The sequence below is a fragment of the Sebastes umbrosus genome, chromosome 2 (genome assembly GCF_015220745.1).
Source record: "Sebastes umbrosus isolate fSebUmb1 chromosome 2, fSebUmb1.pri, whole genome shotgun sequence".
NCBI lineage: Eukaryota > Metazoa > Chordata > Actinopteri > Perciformes > Sebastidae > Sebastes > Sebastes umbrosus.
In genome coordinates this window covers 29512584-29529622 of record NC_051270.1, presented here as the reverse complement: position 1 = coordinate 29529622, position 17039 = coordinate 29512584, and the positions used below count along the sequence as shown (strand labels likewise).

Genomic DNA, 17039 nt, shown 5'->3' with positions numbered 1-17039 from the left:
CACTTTGGCTCAAACAGTGACGGATGGTGCGATCGGACACTGATGTACCTTGACCTTGGAGTTCACCTCTAATCTCTTTGGAAGTTGTTCTGGGCTCTTTGGTTACCATTCGTATTATCCGTCTCTTCAATATGTCATCAATTTTCCTCTTGCGGCCACGTCCAGGGAGGTAGGCTACAGTCCCATGGACCTTAAACTTCTGAATAATATGTGCAGCTGTAGTCACAGGAACATCAGGCTGCTTGGAGATGGTCTTATAGCCTTTATCTTTAACATGAAGGTCTATAATGTTCTTTCTGATCTCCTGAGACAACTCTCTCCTTAGCTTTCTGTGGTCCATGTTCAGTGTGGTACACACCATGACACCAAACAGCACAGTGACTACTTTTCACCCTTTAAATAGGCAGACTGACTGATTACAAGTTTGAAGACACCTGTGATGCTAATTACAGGACACACCTTAGTTTAATATGTCCCTATGGTCAAATTATTTTACATCTTTTCTAGGGCTACCATCATTTTTGTCTAGGCCAGTTTCATCAGTTTGTTTTTTAAAATGATTCTGTTGAACCACAATTCAAAAGCAACAGCTGATTTTCATTAGTTAATTTTCAGTAAATTTTTATTTATTATTACTTTTGTCAGTTTCAAGTTATTTCAGTGACCATTGTGGGTTTTTCTCTCTTTAACGGAACGTTACCAACAACTTTGCCTACGTCTGTATATAACAGGAAATCAGTTTTGAGCAACCATTTCCTTAAAATGAAGCTTTGTTTCACTTTAAATCTATGTAACTGTTGTTTTTGTATGAGCCAAACACTACTGGTGTTGACCTACAATCTACTGTTGCACACCACTATTTCTACAGAATGTTTCCTTTTTAAATATACTTAAATATGACTGTGATCCCCTGATTTATAGGGTATGGATAGTTGTATTAGATCTAATGAATAAATCATCATCTGTACAAAGACAGAGAACATCATCATTTGAAGTGCTTAGTAGTCAGTCTTCAGTTTGCAGAGAAACTCTGTATTTCACATATTTGGTTAAATACCCTTACATAAAATACAACGACTTAAAGTCCATATTAAGGCTGAATAATAAGAACCAAATGTATCCCAAAATACAGTTTCACTTTATTTCTTCCTGGAAGATTGTAAAACCTGTTCACGCATCATTGATTTTCATCACCTGGTGCAGCAGCAAACCTACTGCAAAAGGTACATGTACTAAATGATGTGTAAATATCATTGTACATGTTTTCTTTTTAATGTGTGCATGCAGCAGTGAAGTGCTATGCCTACAGGAGGATAAACACAACAATTTAGCTTATTCTTAAGGACAGTCCAGACTGAAATAACTCAGCAAAGACTGGATGGATTGCCATGCCGTTCTGTTCTGTTTGAATTGGACTGTATTATATTTGCTTCTCAGTACAGGAATGAGGTGGACACAATATTCAAAATCATTTGTTTATTATTTGGTATAATCAAATAACTATTTAAAAACAGACAACTATGTACATTGCTGGAGTAAAATGTTGTACTTTTGAAGTCCTTAACACAGGAGTTCATCATCAAACATTGAGCATAGGAACATCAAAGACATCACAGAGGCCTTCACTCTCTTCCAGATTGTAGGCGTATTCGTGTTCAGATGGGGGCGGAGACAGACGGAGGAGCGGAGAAAAGACTGAAGAGTAGAGGCAATCGTGATTAATACAAATAGACGACAAACATGAAAGATATGAATATAATATACAGTATATGAAGTCAGAAAATAAATTGCACTTACCTTCAGAGGCCATAAGCTCTTTGATCAGATTTGCATTCATTGATTCTACAAAATGAGGGAAGACACTTCATACATCCATATACAGTCAAATAAACTGACATAAGAATTTAATGAACATACATAATTCAGAGACACAACACGAGCCCTACCTTTGGTTGTGCGTAGTACATCCCGCAGTTCTTTTGATAAATTTCGCACTGGAAAAAAAAGATTTTTAAAAACATCAATGTAAAAATCTTCAGCGCTGAAAGACACATGCATGACTGAGGCATGAAAACATTATTGTGTGAGCTAAGCATGCAGGAAATAATCACCTACACAGAGAAAGACACCGCAGAACCAGCAACTACTGGGATATACTGTGTGTATAACTGATAAACTGTTTGCATCATTCAGTGAAGGAAGAGCTTGACGTCGGTGTTATCTCCTCCTCAGTTCAGATAAGGAGCACGAGTGATACTTAAAGGTCAATTTACCAGCAGTAATGTTGGTCCACAAATAAATAAATAAATAAATAATGTTTTTAGCTTCACATTAAATCCACTTTTTTGATTTGATTTGAGATCAATCTGGCAAAGGGTCGAGTTCACCTCTCAATGGAGTTTTAGGTTTCTACTTCAACAAAAACACACTTCAGAAATTGTACAAACTAAAACACTCACATCCAGATGCGTCAGTTCTGTTAGGCTCAGCGTTTAAACATGATGATGACTTAAGGTGCAGCATGTCCTCTAAGACCGTCCTTCGAGATTTAGTGCCATGTTTGATATTAGCTGAAGCCTGACACGGTGCGGTACTGCTTTCTGTCTCATCTGAAGTGGACATGGCTGATTTGGCGTTCCGTAAAAGTTCTTCAGGCGGTGGGACCGGCAGCACGACAGGATCAGAGCTGACAGAGAGTTTGTTAAGAAGTACGACGTCTATCGGTCCATTGATGCTTTTCAGATGGATCTGGTACTTTGCTGGGCTGTTCTGAACCTGAAAGAAGATGTATGCACATAGTAAATGATCCCATCTGAATTAAAGAAAGCAAAAAAAACGACAGTCGGTTCCAGTGATGCAGGACATACAGCTTTGGGAATGGGAACATCCATCTGTGTGCCACATGGTGCTCGTACTGCCAAGAGAGTATGGCCTGAGGAAAGAAGAGAGTGAAAATCCTTTCAAATGAAAATAATTTAATCTGGTTCTTATATATTCAAAGTAGGGCTGTCAAAGTTAATGTGATAATAACGCAACTTGCGATTTTTAGGTTGTAGGGGGCTCAGTTTTAAAGCTGGAGTGAAGATACTGGCATCATACGAAACTAGAAAACTAAGGAATCCATTGGTAACAACTAAGTCATACTAGCTTGTCGTGAAGGAGGCTAAATAACGCTCCAAAGTCATGCTACATTTTGGCAAGGATTAACTGACCTGGCCATTTTCAAAGGGGTCTCTTGACCTCTGACCTCAAGATATGTGAATGAAAATGGGTTCTATGGGTACCCACGAGTCTCCCCTTTACAGACATGCCCACTTTATGATAATCACATGCAGTTTGGGGCAAGTCATAGTCAAGTCAGCACACTGACAGCTGTTGTTGCCATGTTGTGATTTGAGCATATATTAATTTTATGCTAAATGCAGTACCTGTGAGGGTTTCTGGACAATATTTGTCATTGTTTTGTGTTGTTAATTGATTTCAAATAATAAATATATACATACATTTGCATAAAGCAGCATATTTGTCCACTCCCATATTGATAAGAGTATTAAATACTTGACAAATCTCCCTCAAGGTACAGTTTGAACAGGTAAAAAAATGTATGATTAATCTCAATTAACTATGGACAATCATGCAATTAAATGTTTTAATCGATTGACAACCCTAATTCAAAGTAAAAAGAAATGTTAGTTTAGTCTTTTTGCCTCTGTAATGAACAAATTGCACCAATGTCAGCTGCTGTTGTGACTCAAGTGCCATCATGAACTTATACAGCAGTGTTTGTCCAGCTGTGATGGGATCAGTCCAACTAGGAAAATGCACTAAATCACAATTGGATTACTTGCTGTATCAAAAATATGTTAGCACAAAAAAGTACACACGAGTAACTGTAACTTACCACTGAAGCAGTTGCAGATATCTTCATGATTCACATAGGTCAGAGTTGATTTGAGTCAAGGTTCAACTTGAGATACCACATTACATCTGCTCAAAATGCTGTCCAACGTCTCATTTTCAGTTTTAATTTTTACTGTTAAAGCAGGAAAAGTAAAACATTTCCAACAAACATAAATTCCAACACTCTTAGCTATGTCTTTGTAAAAAGGATATTCGCTGCAGTCTTCTCTTGTATTCCTGGTGCTCTGTTCAACCCAGAACTTCTGCTGGTCCAACATACACTCCTTCTGCTCCAAGTCCGCCAGCTCAAACTTCAACTCCATCAGTCTGTTGGTTGACCCGGGTGAATATTCTCCTGGCATTGCACCACTTTTTTAAAAAAGCATAAGTATTATATTGTTAAACATATTTTGCATCACCCTCTTTGACAGACAACCATGTGCAAATGCATGCAAACAAGACAAGGTTAAAAACTTACATCCACTTTACAATGCTCTTGGAGATTTTCACAATCAGACCAACGCCCTCCAGCACATTCGTGATGTCGTAGATTCGCCTTTTCTGTCCGACAGCCAGGATACTGACTGCCTGAAAAGAACACAAAAAGCCTATAAAGCCTCCTCATTCTTTCTTACACTATGATCATCATTGTTTTGTAAATGTCCACGTAAGACTATGATCTGAGTTTCTCAGCCAACTGTACTGAAACATTCAGAAGTCACTTAAAGGCAGGGTGGGCGATCTTGAGAAACTAGCAAGGGTACACTAGATTTAAAAAAAAATGATCTAACCGAAAAACCGAGGCCAGGTTTGTTAACTCTTTTCCAATGAAAGTAGCTAGCATCACTAGCTCCAAAAGTTCCTAAATCTAGAGAAAAAGTCGCCAAGTCGGCAACACTCCCTCAGGTCTCCCTCCAAAGCCACCCCCTCTACAAACATAAACATATCATAATGAATGTAAATGGCGAACATGGCTATTGTTAGTAGTCACAGCTGTCAAGCTAGCAGCTTGTGGAAGACTCCGGTGACACGCAATGATTGCACGGGTAGAGTGCACACACGCAGGTAGGTAGGTAAGTAAGTAGGTAGACACGCAGGAAGGTAAGTAGGTAGCCCGTTCAATTAGACACGTTTATTACAGTCCTGCAACAGATACAGATTTGTTTTCTTTTTTGTCATAGCATTTGATTTATTAATTGTTGTCGGAATGTAATGAGAATTTCAACTGACATAACAAAAATCTTTATAAAATCTTTACCAACCCTACCTTTAGAGTCCAAAACCTCTCATTTAAGAAAAAACAAATAAGTACCAACTGTAGCACTCAACACTCTCCTAGTTGTTTGTTTAGGAGAGATGCACTTTTGAGAGAACACCAAGAGATAATATGTGCCTAAGGAGGGTGTATGCATTTAACCGTCGCTAATTTTTTGAGGTTTTTATTCAAATGCTACGTGAAATAAAAACCTCATCACCTGTTTTGGGCCTGTCCAAAAGTAAATTAATTTTGGCGTAAGATTTACACAGAATTAGTTACTATATTTGGGACTAACATAGTTTTTAAGTGGGACGAACTCCTGTTTGGTCTTCTACTTTCAACATCTACAAATATTAAAACAAAATACTTATTTGGAATATTGAGTGTAGCTGCTAGAAAAGCAATTACTAAGAAAAGGCTTAAAACAGATACCCCATCATTAGAGAACTGGTACGATGTAATTTATGACATATTTGTAATGGAAAGAATTACTTTCTCAAGAAACTAAATTTGAGGAAATTTGGAAGGAGTGGAAAAAGTATATTTCCCCAAAACGCCCTTCTTTTGTTTACTTTTTCTTTTTTTTCTAAATGTAATTTTTTTTGATTATTATTATTATTTATTTGATCTTATTTCACATGAAAAGCACCCCATGTTCTATTTGTGTGTTCTATAATTTCAATGTAAAAAGAGGAAAAGTTGGATCACTTCATATTTGTATCTAATTAAGTAAGTTTATGTAAATGTCTGAGTAAAAGCAAATAAAGGAAAAACAAAATGAAAAAAATAAAAATGAAAACCTCAATATGAAAAACATGTTTTTCACTTGGTTTAACATGTGGTTACAGTAGACAGAAACACTCAGGTATCAACAGTTACACATTTCTGACAAATAATGATGAATGAAGAAACGTCTCCAGTGATGGGATCAGTGTTTGTTGTGCTGGTTTCAGTTCACTCACCTCTTTGAGGTCCAGCACACCTCCATCAGCTTTTTGTAACAACCTGACAAACCTCGTGGCCAGCGTATGAAGGCTCCTCAGACTCCTCTGGTTTTTGGGGTTCTGGTCTGTCGTGGCGGGCTCTCCCTCTGGACTATGTGGGCCACCTTCAGGATCCATTCTGCTGGAGGAGAGAGGAAAACAAATGAACCGTGTTGTTTGAATCAGCTGCAGAGAGCCCGCTCCACACAACCGGAAATACAGGTTCTTCAAAATAAAATTCTTGTTTCCTGTATGAGCCCTTTTGTAGGTTTATATGGATTTGAATACGTAGTGTGAAAGGTACACTTTTGAGGAGAACATATTTTCACGTAGTTTTATGTCTCTACTTTCACCACGGCTCGTTTCTCTCTGTGCACAGATTTATTATGAAAAGTTTGTACCGGAAACACTAATACTCTACTGTACATTATCTTTCCACTAGTACACAGCTAACACACAGTTACTGTTGTTTACACAGTGTTTTCATATTATATAACTTGTTGTTGTTCGATAAAGCGCTGAAACATGCATACTAACAGACTGTCTACCGGACCTCAGCGACAACAGTGAGCATTAGGAGACAGAAGAGTGTTTACCTGGTTTGTGGAGCAGCGGTGCAGAGTTACTGTCGACGGTACTGAGCTGCCGTTATCAATCCAGACGACGACTACTGAGAGTAGTTTAACTACAGATACAAGTTATGATGGGCAGGTATGCGCAGCCCTAGTTTAATTCCAATATAAAGCCAATATTAATGGCAATGTCCCAACTTTACTTGTAGTCCTCCCGGTCCGCCCCCCACTGTGGTGGAGTTGGGCGCGTGTTTTCTTCTGGTAGCTGTATATACCTGCCTTCACAATAAAAGCCCAAACGTTCGACCGACCACAATAAAATCCTCTCTGACTACATTTTTTTTAAAGGGCACCCTGGAAGAGATCTTAACTTATTTCTTTATTTAACACGAATTTCATGTACATTGAGCTTTAGAACTAGTCCAATAACATAACTTTTTTCTTTTTTTTGTTTTATAAAAAGTTGTACCTACTTACTAAATAGGCCTTTTTCGCAGAGGACATGTTGACATGTCCCAGTAGACCACTTACACTTACACATCAAAAACTGACAATAACTGCACTATACTGTATAATGACCTCTGCAATATCATTATCATTATTACTACTAAGGTGTAATTCATACTGTGCAATATTTTCAGGTGGAACTTCATTTCATTCTCACTGTGCAATCTCATTTTCCACTTGTGCAATTTTGTTAATAGTCTGTTTATTGTCAATACTGTATATACTGCTCCTATTTTTATACTTCTTCTATTTAAATGGTTCATATTTTGTTACACTTTGTTTAGATCTTTTTTACTGTGTTAGCTGATGCATCTTGTTTTTTGCACTATCCCCTTTGCTGCTGTACACTGCAAATTTCCCCACTGAGGGACTAATAAGGAATATCTTATCTTATCTTATCTTATCTTAGTAAAAGCACAGGGGCAAATAATAAAACTGATGATGGCTAAATTCCATTTAGCTGCTTCAGTTGCAGGGTCCTCTTGTCACAATTGGCACAACTTATTGAGACACTGGAACATAATAGAGCCATTGTTAATGTTATTAGTAAGATGTGTGCTTTTCCAACTGCGACAAGTCAAAATGTCTGCTGTGAAAAGGGCCTATAGCTCCAGGTCCAGGGTGACAGGGTCTAAGCTTAAAGAACAGGCTATATTATTTTAACTCTTTATGGAGCAAAAACTAACAAATCAGCTGCTAAACCTCCATCATGCTGGAAAATAATAAACACTATGCATATCACTTCTCAGAGGGGTGTGACTCATCTAATTTATTTCTACCTTTCCTCTTTTTCAATGTCCCTTTTCCCCTGAGTTTTGTTCCAGAAAAGCTTTACTGAGTTCTTTGAGTAAAACCTGGAAACAGTTTTTTAGGGGTTCAATAGAGTTGAAAAGATACTCATAGCTTTTCATTGAGGACTGACAACATACCTTCCTTTAATTAATCTGACATCTGTATTACATGGATAAACTTGATACAAATATAACTTTGATGGTGAAGGTAATTATTCTCATGGGAAAATGTAAATGAGGAAACCATGTCCTTGTAGAAAAACAAACAAACAATATAGACTTGAGAAAGAATACATATAGAATATATTCTTATATTCAAATTTTGATGTCATTGTCATTGCTTTGCCTTTTGTTTAATTTAACCTTAAATAGCCTCTTATGATCATTTTGTGTTGCTTTAGTTGATTTTGATTGATTTTGGTTATACTTTTTACAGGTTTGCCTCACTGTCCAAACTCGACCCCCTGTGTCAATCAGCCCTGAGGTTTGTCACTAATTCTGGCTTCAGGACCCATCATTGTACCTCATTCAGCATGGTAGGATGGTCATCCCTCACTTTGCGTAGGTTACAAAATTGGTACATTTTAGTCTATATGATCATCTCTGGCAAATTCCCTTCTTACTTAAGCTGGAAGTCTGTATTTCTCTAAAACAGTTATAATCTTAGGTCACATAAAATACTTCAGTTTAAAGTGCTTTCTATCAGTACAGAAGCTGGTAAAACAAACCTGTTCCACTATGGTCCTGGTCCTGGAATGATCTGCAGGCCAAGCTTAAACTTGAGACCTTTATCTCTTTAAATTATTTTAAACATAAAGGACTGGTCACTGCTGGCTGCAATTGCTTCAAATAAATAACAAACACATGAACAACATGCTGCCCTGTTAATGCACTGTATGATGTAATGTATTTTGCTGTACCTATTGTTGCTATGATTCAATTTTCTCTCTCTCACTCTCTCTCTCTCTCTCTCTATATATATATATATATATATTGAGATATTGGGTGGGCGATCTTGACTATATATTCATTCATTCAAACTTTATTGCAGACTCAAGGTCCAGATAAGATAAAATAAAAAAACAACAACAATCCATTACATATAATACATTGCAATACAGGAAGCACTATAAAAAGTCATGATTAAAAGATATTACAAAATATAAATATTAAAAATATATATACATACTCCAATGCCTTACATATAAAGAACTATACCAGTGCCTCCACAGCTGTGATTGGTAGGCTACCATGTAGTGCTAAATCTGATGTTAGACAACCGCAAGATTATCTCATTCTCAGAGTAATTAAGCCGGCATTCAAATTTGTCCATGAGATTTCTTAATACAGTTTGAAAAGTATTTATGCCTGCAGACACAAACATTTCACTTGCACTGTAACATCTTGGTCTTTTAAGTAATATTAAGTAATATTCTCATGTATATATATATATATATATTAGTGTGAGTATCTTCCTCTAGTTGTACTATAATTTGTTCAATAAAAAAGTGTTTGAGGTGTCCAGATTTGAATTATAAACTGATATAACTCAATAAACCTGCTTCACACAATTCACACATGGCTGTATTTAGTTGCTGGTGACTTCCGGGTGTGGAGTCAGGCGCTGGTCACGTGGCCCACAACAGCAGTCACATGACGCTCTGGATCGTCTCGTTCTTCACGCGGAGCAGAGCAGAGCAGAACTGAGGACGCTGGAGGAAGTCTCTAAAGAGAAACAGGAACGTCGTCTTTTGTCGAGTAGTTTCAGGACTATTGTAGTCAGAAGTGAGCAGAGTTTCAGAGATGTTGGCCGGTGGTTTGTTGGTGTGTTTGTTGGCAGTGTTTCCTCTCGGCTGCCGGGCTCAGTACGCCCCAGATGAGGTGACCCACCTGCCAGGTATGACGTTCAAACCCAACTACCGACAGTGGTCCGGACACCTGCACGCACGGCCCGGCAAGTTCCTCCACTACTGGTAAGAAAACAGGAACCGAGAGGCTCTTTGCAGCTTCTCAATACGCCTCACTTCGCTCCACCTCATGAGTGGAGGTGTGTGTGAGCTTCCAGTGTATGTAACCGTGGTCCTGGTCCTGGTCCTGGTCTCCTGCAGGTTTGTGACCTCTCAGAGGGACCCGGTCAAAGACCCTGTGGTGCTCTGGCTGAATGGAGGCCCAGGCTGCAGCTCACTGGATGGATTCCTCTCAGAGAATGGACCATTTCATGTGAGCATGCCTCCTCAATGTGCACCAAATAATAGGGATCGACCGATATGGATTTTTCAGGACCGATACCGATTATTAGTAATCAGGGAGACCAATAACCGATATTTTGAACCGATATACATGCAGTAAAAATTAAAATCTTGGTGTCAAAAATGGGAATAACGCAAAACTTCATTGAAATGCATTAAAGCATATGTTTAATTAAAAGAGAACATTTAAACATTATCTTAAAACAAAAAGTGCAGGGAGCTCCCAGCTTCTTATAAAGTTAAAGGGACTGTTTGTAACTTTTTAAGCGTATAAATGTACCGGGTCGGGACACATGCACGCTCGTAAATGCGCGCTCGCGTGTGGCCGGACACTCTCCTCCTCTGCCTGCTTGCCTTCACTCACACACCGCGCGCGTTCTCGCTCCACCTCTAGACGTGAGCGCGCGCTCACTACACACTGCAGAAGAGTTAGTTTAGCTCTGAGAATATCTAGTGAATGTACAGTGTCGCTGTTAACAAGCATTTCTGAAAGTTACAAATAGTCCTGAAATAACTGAAAATTTTAATAAATAAATAAACCATATCTCTCTGAAGTTTTATAAAGTGTAAAAATAAATAAAGCTATCAAAACGTAAATTTGTGCTGAAGTTTGACTCAATTTAGCAGCAGCAGGCTGGTGCAGAAAGCAGAGTTACTCAGCCTGTTCTCCAGTGAGACGGCCAAAGTAGCGCATTTATAAATTAATTAATTTGATCAGTTAAAAAAAATGCCAATACCGATAATCGCCAAAATGCCGAATATCGGCTGTTAATATCGGCCAGGCCGATAATCGGTCGATCCCTACCGAATAACACGACTGACTCTGAATGGACATTGTTGTCTTCTCCTTTTCAGGTAAATGATAACGGGTTCACACTGTATGAGAACCCGTCCAGCTGGAACAAGATTGCCAATGTGCTGTATCTGGAGTCTCCTGCAGGGGTGGGATATTCCTACTCCGATGACCAGAAGTACTCCACCGATGATGACCAGGTGAGTTCACTGACTGACATTGAAAAGTTTAGAAATAAGTCTTTTCTATTTCATAATGTTCTTCTTCTCTTAGGTTGCTGATGATAATTACAAAGCTCTGCAGAGTTTCTTCGCCAAGTTCCCAAATTTCACTCAAAATGAGTTCTTCATCTTTGGGGAAAGTTATGGTGGGATTTATGTACCAACCCTCAGCCTGCGAGTTGCTACTGGAGCTGCCAAAATCAACTTCAAGGTGAGATGCTTCATGCAAACCAGTGGTGGAAGGTAACTAAGTATATTTACTCAAGTAAGTACAGTTTTGAGGTACTTGTACTCGAGTATTTCCATTTTCTGCAACTTTATACTTGTCTACAATTCAGAGTAAAATGTTATTTGGTACTCTATTACACTTATCTGATAACTTAACTTAACTTAAACTTAATTTATTATTATAGGATAAGACTTTTGGAATTCCCTGTAAAAAGTAATTAAATTTAGCTCAATGCATCAATATAATCAGTGGTTGTAATATACATAAAAATAGACTGAATGTGTGAACCCAACCACTCATTCAGTCTATTTTTTATATATTCTTTTCACTGTTTACTTACTTATTATATCTTTCTTGTTTACTTGCTTATTTATTGTTACTCTTGTTGTTTGCACTGTCCCCCTTTACTGCTGCAATCCTGCAAATTTCACTGCTGTAGGTCTAATAAAGGATTATTTTATTTTATCTGAAATGGGCCACTCTGCATAATGAGTACTTTAACTTTTGGTACTTTAAGTATATTTTGATGCTCATACTTTTGTACTTAACTAAAACTTTGGATGTATGGCTATTACTTGTAACAAACAGAGTATTTCTACACTGTCATATTGCTACTTTTACTTAAGTAATAGATCAGAGTACTTCTTCCACCACTGATGCAAACTTCTCTTGAGCCTCAGATATTTGGCCCATCAGCACCATCAACTGCTCAGTATCAGTACCACCATCCCAATGCAGTTTCATGATTGAAGAGATGTTATTTTGTGAAACTGAGAAGATACTTTTGCAACATTTATCTTGAATACTTTTGTTTTGTTTTGTTTTCAGGGCTTTTCAGTGGGAAATGGTCTCAGCAGCTTTGCTCTCAATGACCAAACTTTGATCTACTTTGGTTACTACCACGGCCTCTTTGGAGAAGAGTAAGTGTCACTTTGCTGTACAGGAAGCTTGTTTTCCTTAAGGGAGTATTTATAAAAATTAATTTATCAGTGATGCACACAACATGCATAACCTCCGGTTTGAAACGACACTCACTGAGACAAACGAGGTTTCAAAAGACAGAACTGAAAGATTAGTCATTTTCACAAGTCCTATTTAATCACATGACTTCTGATTGTAAATGACTTGTTGTCTATATAAAAGGGAAGATTGCCTGTTGTCTGAAGAGGAGCTACAGTTTGTATCTGCATTTGTTTTAATGTTCAGAGTCCTTTTCTTTACTGAATGCTAGAAGTCCAAAGAAAAACATCACTTTCACACATTGTGGTTTTAAATCTACCAGAGAAATCAATGTAACAGATAGTGTATAACTCATGCTACTTTGACAACAAGCCAAGAAGTTATAAATTCCACCGTTTGTGGTTGCTGTCATTGTAAAGTTATGTTTTATGTGCAGTTTGTGGCGTGATCTGAACATAAACTGCTGTGACAAGGGGAGCTGTAACTTCTACAACTCCAGTTCAGAGACGTGCATGACGCTGGTACGTGTGCTCGATTTCCTCACAGTTCAGCTGGTGCTACCGCTGATGACTCTGATTTTACGTCGTCCTTGTCTCCCTTCAGGTGAATGTGGCCTTTGGTATTGTGTACTATAGCGGACTTAATGAGTACGCCCTTTACTTGGATTGTGAGGGTGGCGGAAGATCCTCCAGAGGCTACGAGAGGACCATGAGTAACCTGTTTAAGAACGACAGGAAACACCCACACACACACGAGGTGAGGGTTGCTTGCCAATGATGCACCTGTGCTTCAAATTCTTCTTATTGTCTTGCAGTGGTAACAATAAAAAGCTATTTTAATTAAGTTTTCAGCTGGAGTGTCTCTGGCTGAAGTCCCTCCCTGCATCAACAGTACAGCTCAGATGAACTGGCTGAACAGAGGCGACGTGAGGAAAGCTCTACACATCCCAGATACTCTGCCACCATGGGACATCTGCAGGTACGCTGCAGCTAAAATAATGAATGTGATGTCAATAGCTGGCCGTCAGTGTCCAACACGCATGTCAAAAATGTTATCTTCATATATCAATCAATACACACTGTTAAACTGACCATCTCACCTCTTAGTGGCACAAGAAGAATGTGACATTCAGAGACATAAAAAAGTTACAAAATGATAAACCTCATTTTCCCCTGTAAGCAACAGTTTGGTACATGCACAGCTTACTCTTAGTAAATCAATTATTTACTGATAAAATGCAGCAATTTAAATGACAAAATGGCTAAGTGTGCAGAGTACAGTAAAACAAGACGAGGCGGCTCTGTGAGGCTCTGCTTAGGCACAGCAGTGCTTTTAGCTAAATGCTAACATCAGCATGCTAAACTGCTGATTTTAAGAAGGTATAATGTTCTCCTTAGTTTAGTCCAATAAGCTCCAAACCCAAAGTGCAGCTGAGGCTGATGGGAATGTCATTAGTTTTGCAGACATTTGGTCATAAGCCAAAGTATTGTACAAATTGAAAATATGACCTGATGATGTCACTAAAAGAAAAGTAAGGGGATCACCAAAGAGATTACAATTAATCCTGAGAGGGACATGAACTTATTTGGTAAATGGTAAATTGATATAGTGCCTTTCCAGTCTTTCAACCACTCCAAGTGCTTCACACTACATGTCAGCATTCACACACACACATTCATACACTGATGGCTGCCATGCAAGGCGCCAACCTGCCCATCAGGAGCCATTTGGGGTTCAGTATCTTGCTTAAGGACGCTCGAAATGTGGACTGGAGGAGCCAGGGATTGAACCGCTGACCTTCCGATTGGTAGACGACCCCGCTCTACGTCTGAGCCACAGCCGCCCAAATTTATGTACCAAATTTCATGTCAGTTTATCCAATAATTGAGATATTTCACTCAAAACCACAAATGCCCACCTCATGATGGCACTAGAGGATTCATGCTACTAGCATGGCTAAAACAAGCAGTCACATTGTGTTACTGCTGTTTCAACTATTATTAAAGGAGGAATGTATGCACATCCACCAGGTGCTCAAGCAAACGGGAGATTTTATGGCAAAAACAAAGGTAGACTCCACACTGTTTTCTGCTTCCGCAATATTTTTTTGAAACCGTGTGAATTCTACAAATGTTTTGCCTCGATAACTGCTGTTTAACACAGTGGAGTAGTTTTAGACGATAGCACAAGCCAATTGCTGTTTAGAATCCATTGCTTATGCCCGTTACATCTTGAATGACAGTAATTTGTAAGTGATCTGTGTGGAGTTGGGTAGGAGGTCAGGGACATGTCGACCACGATCATAATGAACTCGTTTCTTCATTGCAGTGATGACGTTGGAGAGCAGTACACCACCCTGTACCAAACAGTGAAGGAGGTGTACCTGAAGCTGCTCTCTCTGGGCCTGCGGGCGCTCGTCTACAACGGAGACACCGACATGGCCTGCAACTTCCTGGGAGACCAGTGGTTTGTGGAAGACCTCGGTCTGAAGGTAGGAACTTTAATCTTAATCTTAATATTTAAGACACTTGTACTATTTTGTCATTGATTCTCATTTTGCTTTTACTTGTGTGATTTTCCTTTTTTTATATATATACATGTCTAATGAGCATTGTTGAAGGGAACCTGTGACCCAAGATTCTCATTGCCAGCGACTGCTTGCTGTGCATTTGATGAATAAAGAAACTACAAGCAGATACACTTGTTAATAATAATACTAATACATGTTGTTCTCAGGCCACCACTAAGTACCAGATCTGGCTTCATGATAACCAGGTCGCTGGTTTCTACCAACAGTTTGGAAACATCACATTCCTGACAGTCAAGGTAACCACCAGTGTGTGTGTGTGGTTGTCCTGGTTTACATTGATAGTCTGGTTGCATTATAGTGAAACAACCGCTGTCCTCTGTGTTTCAGGGTGCGGGTCACATGGTTCCTCAGTGGGCTCCAGGTCCAGCTCTCCATATGTTCCAGTCTTTCATAACAAATGGCACCTACTGAGCCATGATGGAGACTGTCTCACTAATATACCTGCACTCATCACTTGTTTCGATGGTATGTTTCTCAGGGAAGATGATTTTGGAGGGAAAGGGACTGTTGGGGTACATATTCTTCTCATCTATATTGTTCATCGGGTACCTGCAGTGAAGTGTGGTGAGTATATGGAGAGGGATATATGTCGTTGGCTTTGTTCTGCACCACATTGGATTTTAAATTAAACCAATCAAGTGCCAGTATTGAGGATGTTTACATCTATATTGGGCTTATAGCGTAGGAATTTAGACACTCTCCTCATTTGGGGGTTTTGTGCCTTATGTCTGGTTTTCAGTAATTGAAAAGCACCTGCTTAGTTGGCTGCTTTGTTATCTGACTGATTTGGCCTGTTAAGGACATTCTGTTTAGCCTTAAAAACTCCTTGGTGGCCTTGTTGTCTTGTTTAAGATTGTCCTGAAACAAGTCCTTCACAATTTACCCAAAATAGATGTGAAAACCCTGCATACAGAGTCAGCGCTTTGGCCTCGGATTCAATTAATGTCTAATGTGCTGAACAAAGAGCCAAAACGGAAATTTTCCTTCACCATATACTTCAACTGCAGTTTACATGAAGGGGATGATGCCATTTTCTGTGGCACTGATGTAAATGACGATGCTCAAACTGATACGATCAAAACTGCGACTTCACTTGTATTTGTCTCTTTATTAAATGTTTTGAACTGCCAGAGACATATGGACTGTCAGATTTATTCACATGCTTTGATTGTAGTTAATTTATTGAAATATCACAGTATTTCCATTAAAACTTGCCATGAACTTCATTTTTACGGAGTCAGTTTCTTTATGAGACAACAGCGACACATGATTTCTGATTAACAAAAAAAAACCTGTACATCCTTCACCTGTGAACACAGTAAATCAATGACGGAAATGTTTTGTCTGAAGCACCAAGGATAAGAAAAAAAATCAAATATTTGACACAAATGATTCAGCACCAAACCATAAAAACAATTTGTATTCCAACAATGATTTCAAGACATTTTAATAAAATAAAAAAAACGTTAGATACTAAAGTTTTTTTTTTGTACTGTACAGCATCACTGTTTTGACTGTAGCTTCTTTCCCTTCCTCTAAAGTATGTATTGTAAATGTATTTAGTCAAACAGCTTGACTAATACAATGTAATTGCTTAAATCCCTTTAACCTTAACTGGCCCTTGTGCTCACAAATAAAACAACTTATATTGCTGCATTTCATAAAAGCGTAAAAACAAAAGAATCTCTCTTGAATTATCACAACATGCTTAACATACCCAAGATTATTAGCTGAGATGCAGTCTAATTAAAGGAACAGTGTGTAGGATCTGGCAGTATCTAGCGATGAGGTTGTGAGTGGTGAAGCAAGAGAGAGGGAGCGGCGGCGACGGGAGAGAGTGAAGTTATCGACCCCGGCCCAAGTAGGAAAAGTTAAGCGTTTGGTTTGTCCGTTCTTGGCTACTGTAGAAACATGGCAGAGCAACATGGCTGACATCATGAAGAAGACCCGCTCCCTATGTAGATATTAACGGCACATTTTACGGTA

At 38.7% G+C, this 17039-nt stretch overlaps 2 protein-coding genes across 3 annotated transcripts; one reads left to right on the top strand and one right to left on the bottom strand.

Annotated features, from left to right (window-relative positions):
- Window positions 1-1461: 1461 nt before the first annotated feature.
- Window positions 1462-6987, bottom strand: LOC119499844 (transcription factor E2F4-like). Of its 2 annotated transcripts, none has more exons than XM_037789056.1 (10): window positions 6738-6987; window positions 6121-6283; window positions 4379-4488; window positions 4114-4269; window positions 3902-3945; window positions 2868-2932; window positions 2460-2775; window positions 1947-1994; window positions 1798-1842; window positions 1462-1695 (listed from the first exon to the last, which is right to left on the bottom strand). In XM_037789056.1, the coding sequence occupies exons 2-10, from the start codon at window positions 6277-6279 to the stop codon at window positions 1580-1582; spliced, it is 1059 nt and encodes a 352-aa protein (XP_037644984.1). In that variant the 5' UTR covers window positions 6280-6283; window positions 6738-6987; the 3' UTR covers window positions 1462-1579. The 2 variants fall into 2 exon arrangements, with proteins under 2 accessions (XP_037644984.1, XP_037644991.1); XM_037789063.1 differs by having other exon boundaries at window positions 6121-6287; window positions 6739-6987.
- A 2636-nt stretch (window positions 6988-9623) lies between these two features.
- On the top strand, window positions 9624-16279 carry si:ch211-122f10.4 (cathepsin A-like). The gene is made up of 11 exons (XM_037749285.1): window positions 9624-9984; window positions 10120-10231; window positions 11116-11253; window positions 11327-11485; window positions 12332-12423; window positions 12900-12984; window positions 13067-13219; window positions 13308-13441; window positions 14792-14954; window positions 15200-15289; window positions 15381-16279. The coding sequence occupies exons 1-11, from the start codon at window positions 9815-9817 to the stop codon at window positions 15462-15464; spliced, it is 1380 nt and encodes a 459-aa protein (XP_037605213.1). The 5' UTR covers window positions 9624-9814; the 3' UTR covers window positions 15465-16279.
- The last annotated feature ends 760 nt before the right edge of the window (window positions 16280-17039 follow it).